Source organism: Gavialis gangeticus, unplaced genomic scaffold (genome assembly GCF_001723915.1).
Source record: "Gavialis gangeticus isolate Ggan-Ray unplaced genomic scaffold, GavGan_comp1, whole genome shotgun sequence".
NCBI classification, from domain to species: domain Eukaryota; kingdom Metazoa; phylum Chordata; order Crocodylia; family Gavialidae; genus Gavialis; species Gavialis gangeticus.
In genome coordinates, this window is record NW_017729030.1 from 47,397,908 (window position 1) to 47,405,538 (window position 7,631).

Below are 7,631 nucleotides of genomic sequence, written 5' to 3' on the forward strand. Positions count from 1 at the left end.
CATGCTAAAGGGGAGGTAGGAGGCATGCGTAGCCCATAAGGCTGGGGGTGCACTGGGTCACTCCAATGGAACGGGGAACAGGATTAGCATACACCGCGTACAAGGGGATTGAAGGCAGCCTCCCATAGACAAAAGTATATTTCATCAAAGACATGGCGGGCAAGAATAGAGGGTGCTGGATCGCCTACTTGGCACGGTAAGGGGTGCTAGCAGGATCACGGCCGCTCCTAGGGCCCACTCCGTGACAAGAGGGTCCAGAGGAGGGCCACTCACATGGTCCGGGGGCAGCAGGCCAGGCCTTACAAAGATAGACTAAAGGGCCTAAATCTATTCAGCCTCCACAAGAGAAGACTGAGAGGGGATCTGGTGGCCATCTATAAACTCACCAGGGGGGACCAGTAGAAAATAGGTGAGGCTCTGTTCCCCTCAGCACCACCTGGGATAACAAGCAATAACAGCCACAAATGAAAAACTTCTTCACAGTAAGAGTGGCCAAAATTTGAAATGGGCTTCCAAGGGAGGTGGTGCTCTCCCCTACCTTGGGGGTCTTTAAGAGAAGGCTAGATAGGTATCTGGCTGGGGTCATCTGACCCCAGCACTCTTTTCTGCCCAAGCAGGGGGTCAGACTTGATGATGTGTTGAGGTCCCCTCCGACCCTAACATCTATGAATCTATGATTGAGAGCAGGTTCAGGCCTGATACCAGGAGGCATTACTTTATGGTTGGGGCTGCCAGGCTCTGGAATGGGCTCCCAAGGGGGGTGTCTTCAAGAGGAGGTTAGATAGATATCTGGCTGGGGTGTTATGAACCTGGCACTCATTCCTGCCCAGGGCAGGGGGTCGGATCTGTTCAGGTCCCTTCCAACCCTAGAAACTATGAAACTGTGAAAGAAGATAAAAAAGCATTTGGGTTTATCAGTTGATCACAGGATGAGGCATGAGCTACAAGCACAACTGCAGCCACAAGGGCTAAGTACAGACAATCAAAAAGCCCAAGGTTGAATTGATTCAGTCTTCATAGGTTAGTCTAAGCTGCATAGATTGAACCAATAAGCAAGTGAACAGACATTCACTCACTTTTGTTTCTGGAAATGCAGCCACATGCCTGCAGTGGCTCAGACCAGAAGCCACAGACACTGTAGCATGCCTGTCTGTTCAGTTGGAGCAGACAGAATGGGCCAAGCCTAACCTGCTTATGCTGTAAGGGGAGATTTGCAGGGGAGGTGCAAAGCATCCTGGGATGCTGGGTGACTATGAGTTAACTTGAATCTGGAGGGGATCTGGGACAGAAGTTTAATAAATCAATTTAACTTAAATCAGTTAAGTCTGATACTACATCCATCCAGGTTTACCTTAAACTGGTTTTGGCCATTTTAAAAGTGATTTATGTGCACAAAACTTCTGTTATGTTATCGATTTGAACCAGTTTCTGATCATTTATACCAGTTTATGTGTAATTTCTGTCCCTAGTCAAGAAGGCCAACATGATCCTAGTGTGCGCCAGATAGGGAATTAATATCACTAAATAAGGCACCATTAAGACCTCATCTGGAATACTGTGTATATGTAGATGCATTTAAATTAGGTGTTGTTGAGAAGGGCTGCTAAAATGATCAGGGGAACAAAAGGCCTATTCTTCTGAGAGACAAAATTTAAGTTGGCTTATATAGCTTAGAAAATTAAGGCTGAGGGGGGTAGGATTGCTGTCTATACATATATCAGGGAGGAAAACAAGCTATTTAATCTAAAGAACATTGCTGGCACAAAAACAAATAGATATAAATAGATCATGAATAAACTTAGGCTGTAAACTAAAAGAAGGGTTCTAACCATCAGAGCAGCAAGACTATGGAGATACTGAGGGCAGTTTTAGGATGGAGCTCGATAAATGTATAAAGGTGATGTTATAACTTTATTGCCTGCCATCAATTTGGCACTGGACTTGAAGGCAGAGACAATCCCTTCCTTTCCCATGTTCTCAGTTACTTATTCTAATTTCCATGGAACTCAAGAGCCTGGGTGCCAACAAGCCTAGAGTACCAAGGCAGAATTCTGAAGAAGCCTCAGCAATCCATATCAGCAGCTTCTTAGAAAGCAATGCCATTTATATGATGCCCCATCAAGGCCCTACCAACTGTGCCGATTTCAGACAAGTGGACTTTCACACAAATTCTGTCCCTTTGAGCAACTCAGTTTAAATTTGAACCAGTAAACTAGAGGTGAAATCCCTCTGTGAATTATAATGGTTTAATGTCTCTGGAACTTTTCTACTTGTACTCTATTTATAAATGAAATAAGTAAAATAAGTTGAAGATAAGGCCTACCACTTCTTCATCAACAATTTCATTAATTAATTTCCACAGTATTTTCTTATTACCAGGGATCCTGGTTTTTGCTGATAACAAAAATCACAAATATTCTGATAAAAACCCAAATTCCATGATTAAAATGGAACACCACTATACATATAGGTATCAATTGAAGACAATTTTTTATTTATATATTTGCAATCTTAAAGCAACTTGGAAGCCTACCAGTGTCTCAATCACTATAGTAAAATAAACTGTAAGTTCCTATAAATCTTGCTATTTCATTTTGGGTTTATTATCACGGCAAATCAACTCCCCCGGGCCCCTTAGCTTACCAGGACACAGGTCTAGGCCCCTCACTCCCAAGTCACAGCCCCCTGGCCCTGTTGGTGCCCCTCACTCCCCCTCACAGTCCCCACCCCCAGCTCTGCTAGTGCCCCTCACTCCCAGTGCCACAGATCCCTGGACCTACTACTGGTGCCCCTCGCTCCCCCACACAGCCCCCCTGGCCCTGCTGGTGCCCCATATTCTCCCTCACTTAGCCCCCCCAGCCTTACTGGTGCCCCTCACCCATACCCACAGCCCCCTGCCTCCCATCAGCCCTGCTGGAGTGGGCCCCCAGCTGCCACGGCTACGGGGCCAGGGACCTGGGTCTGCAGTCATGCCTGAGCCCTGCCTGCCGCAGCCTGCATACAGAGCCCAGCTCCCCCCACTGTGGGCAGAATGGCTGGAGTGGAGCCCATGGTGGGGGGGGCAGTTCCTTGCCACCATGTGTGCTCCCAGAGGACGGGGGTGACCTGTGCCCCTCAGATCTGTGCATGAGGCATGGGCAGGTGTGGGCTGCCCACTGCAGGCTTGGGCTCCCCACCTTGCTGCCCTCCCTGGGGCCTCCATGGCCTGGCAGGTGGGACCGAGTGCAGCCTAGCAGAGTGGGGTTGGGTGGGGAAGCTTGTTGCCACTGTTGCAAGCCCCATGCTGCCCTGGCAATGCGCCCCCTGCCAATCCTGGCAGCAGAGGGGGCAGTAGCATGGGGTTGCACCCCTCACTGGTCTGGGGCAGGCAGAGGATGCATCGCCAGGGCAGCACAGGCCTTGCAACAGGAACAACAAGCTTCCTCACAGCCCCGCTCTGCTGTGTCCCACCCACCAGCCTGCAGAGGCTCCAGGGGAGGGCAGAAAGGTGAGAAGCCCAAGCTCGCAGCCCACACCTGTTCCTGCCCCGTGCATGTATCTTGGGGGCAAGGGTTCCTGCTGCCCCCTAGGAGTGTGTACAGAGGCTGGCAGCCAGCCCCATCCCGTTGCCCTACGAGCTGCCCACTGCCTTGTCCTGCTCACCACCAGGGCCCCCTCAGCCGCACATTCTGGCCCCAGGCCTCAATCCCCCCACATCGCCCAGCTGGGCAGCAGCCCCAGCCGTGCCCAACTCCCCCACTCCCTGCCTGGGGGGGCCTCAACACTGCCCCCCGCAACTTACCTGTGGGAGCTGCTCTCCAGGCTGCCTGATGACCTGGTGCATATACATGCATTTGGCACCCCTGCCTGACGGTCCTCCTCCTGCTCCCTCAGCCCCCTGCAGGCCAGAACTGTGCCAGCCTACAGAGAGCTCTTTGCACAAGAGCCCCACATTTCTCTGTTAAAATGCAAAATCCGTGTTTTTTTGGGCAAAAGGGAAAATCTGAGTTTTTTCCCGTTTTTCTGTGGGAAATGGAAAACCCGGATCCCTGCTTATTACTCTGCAACTGCTTGCGTGCTTGTTTTTTTAGTCTTATTTCACGGTCCAATGAGCTGAAGTCTTCACTTAGCCATTCACAAGGACGTTTAGATAGTTTCCGCAAGAAGTTACAACTAATGAAGAACACCAGGGGATTACATTTTCTATAAATTCTTGTATTATTTATTTACAAAACGATTTTTTTTTTAAATTACATCCACTTCACTTTCCAACCTCATTTTGCCAGGCATTATTATTAGCTTTTGACAAATAAAGAAAAACATCTAATAAGATAGGGCTGTTCCAAAACCATGAATTAAAGATTACAATGGAAGATATCACTTGTGCATTTCACAATGTGTGTCTATCCCATGCAATAAATCCGTATAATGTTATTAGTAAACAATATCCACTATGTAATTATTATATAAACCCAAGTAATATTTGTATTCCACATAATTCCTTAAAATTATAGTGACATCAGAAAGTCATCACCCATTAAAAGTCATGATGAATAGAAGCATTATTATTTTAAATTTATCTGTTCAAAAACATGTATTATAACAACAATAAAAACAAGTCTCTAGGGCAGCATTCTAAATGAACAGTAAGGATGACAGAACTGTATTACAAACCTGAGCTGTTCAGGTACTTGATATTTTAAAATGACAGACATTTTTTTCTGGGTTTTGAAACTTGGAACAATGGGCATGGCCACCAAAAAGGAACCAGTGGGTGAACAGTTAACTTTTCTCAGACACCAATATATTCCCTTAAAAATAGGTTGTAAAAAGATAGCAGCTTAAAATATTGAGATAAATCCCTAATAGGTTTTTGTTCTGATTCCTTTTAAAAAGGCACATGCTTAAAGACTATTAAAGCAAACGCATAAGGAATTATAAATAAGAACATAAGAAGTGTCATACCGGCTCAGACCAATGGTCCATTTATCCCACTGTCTAGAACTTTTGTGATGTAGTTACTTCACTGACACCCTTCAGTTGTCTACAACAATAGCAAGTAGTAGATGCTTTAAAGGGAGAATATATGAATGGCACATGTCTAGAGTGATCTGTCCTCCCCACATGATCAATAGTCCTTGTTTTAGGAATGCCAGAGGGAAAGTATTTCCCTGATTCTTCTATGTCTTCCCTGATTTTTGGTTAATAGCTTCCAATGAATCAATCTTCCATTAATTTGTCTAATCCTTTTTGAAGACTCAATGGACATGTACCTACATGTTCATTAATGCACCACAATTATGGTGCATTAAGTTTAGTACCTGTAATTACAGGTATTATCTGAATGCGCCATAATTGGCACTACTGCGCATTAGCCACAGTGCACATTTTTTAGTGATACTAATGCGCAGTAGACTAATTCTACTGCACATTAGCATTGGTTTTGCCCACCAGGCTAATGAGCACTAGAATTAGTCTACTGTGCTCAAAGTGTCTCATGCAGACATGCCCACCATGTTCCAGTTTTTATATCGCTAATCATTTTTACTTTTGGTAGTGGGTGGGTTATTCTTGGCCTAACAAATTCAGTTTTATTACAGAGGATTGTAGCTGCATAATATATTGAATGTTATAAAACAGGGCAGTTTGGGGGGGAGTATTAAATTAAAAGTAATAAATAAAAAAGTGTGTCACACCTGGTGCCGAAGTCCTTCCGTGAACAGCAGTTTCATTGGGCAGGAGATCTTTTGAGTTGGAAGTGAATGGTGATTGTCTAAATGTATCTTCAGAAAAGAAAGGGCTGAGGAGGAAAGAAAAGACAAAATGCAAGTCAATAAAATAATAGCTAGCCAAAAAATAAAATGAAGTAATTTATCCTAATGGTTTTATAATTAATATTCAAATCAAGGTACTTGGTGTATAAAACTCCTGCTAAAAGAAATGCAGCTTGGGATGTAAAATTACTTCAGTGTCACCCTTCAGTCCAATTTTTTATCAATGTAACACTTAAGTATGTCTCCAAAAGCTATTGATAAAATAATTTCAGAATTATTAGGAGAACACAACATCAAGTTATGGATCAGAAATTGAGTTACAACTAAAAATGGTGTTCTACAACTTAGCTAAAGTTTTGCTGGGTTTCCTGATATCCTTTCCTATTCTGAACAGTATAATAAAATTCTCAACTTAGGAGCAGGAAATAAGTGTTATAACTGGTCAAAATGGTGACATTAAGAATGTAAGATACAAAACTATTCTAAATTTTGTATTAACTCCTAACAGTCAATACCAATTTATGTTACAGGGTAGTTTTTGTTTTGTACTCCTTTAAAAATCTGAACAGAAACAGTGTTCCCCTCGTCTATAATACAGAAGTCAGTAAAAGGAATAGTAAAAACAAAATAGAAAAAGGATTCCTTGGAAAGTTATTCTTTTGGATGTTCAGCTCTCTTCCTGCATACCAGATATGATTTTGTCCAGAACACAATGAAATTTACATTTAAAGCCAATATCTATTAAATTAAGAAGTTACAACAGATAGGTGCAACTGTATTTTGAAACGCATCACTGGGTACGATATAAGACCAATTTGTTCCTGCAGCGTTTGCTAGTTCAGTAATAAAAAATAAAAAAACAGGAACATTTTAGGACAAGAAACAGTATTAGGTTTTATGAAGTGTTACGTTGCAAAAGGTCCAGACCCAGAGCATACGTGCCAACAGCTGGCTCATGAAAGTTAACCCTACTGGTCCAGATGCAGTAAATATTACCCTAAAGAATGACACAGACACACATCTTGTCATACTCTTTTTCTATGGAGAATGAGCAATGTGTTTTTCACTGATGTGATCCAAGAGAGATGCTGGTATTCATAGTCAGAGATTTTTTGCCATTAGGAATCCAGCTGATAATTACAGTTAAAATGTATTTACACACTTTCTCAACCTTCCCTATTCACCCTCTTTACTCTCGTGATTGTATTGTTTGGACACTATTCAGGCAGAAGTATAAGAACTCAGATATTCATACCTGCTGAATTTTGTTCTGGTCTTTTTGTGCCATTTAATTTGTATGTTTACAAATAACTTGCACAAAACATAAAATTATGGTCAACATCAAGACAGGTGGTGGCAATTGGAGACTCTCTTCTGCGGGGGATGGAGGGAACCATCTGCCAACCTGACCTGTTGTCTTGGGAGGTCTACTACCCGGATCTAAGATGTTATGGAAGGACTACCGAGGCTCATCTGGCCCTCAGACTACTAACCCATGCTGTTCAACCATGTGGGTGCCAATGATACTGCCAGGGAAGACCCTCAGTATATCAAAAGTGACTACAGGGCTCTGAGTGCAAGGGTGAGGGGGTCTGGGGCTCAGGTTGTGTTCATGTCAATCCTTCTGGTCAAAGGAAAGGGCCTGGGCAGGAGCAGTGCATCCTGCAGATCAACACCTAGCTGCGTAGGTGGTGTTGCCAGCAGGGATTTGGCTTCTTTGACCATGGGATGTTCTTCCAAGAAGGATTGCTGGGAAGAGATGGGATCCACCTGACGAAGAGAGGGAAGAGCATCTTTGCAGACAGGTTCGCTAACTTAGGGAGGAGGGCTTTAAACTAGGTTCACCATGAGGTGGAGACCAAAGGCCTGAGGTAAGTA

General features: G+C 44.0%; 1 protein-coding gene across 1 annotated transcript in view; it reads right to left on the minus strand.

The window, feature by feature from the left end:
* The window catches only part of ZNF827 (zinc finger protein 827), a 159,357-nt gene that overhangs the window by 65,549 nt on the left and 86,177 nt on the right, over nt 1–7,631 (minus strand). Inside the window, exon 8 of the mRNA XM_019521839.1 lies at nt 5,676–5,779. Coding sequence (XP_019377384.1) covers nt 5,676–5,779 — 104 coding nt within the window. The remainder of the gene's footprint in view (nt 1–5,675; nt 5,780–7,631) is intronic.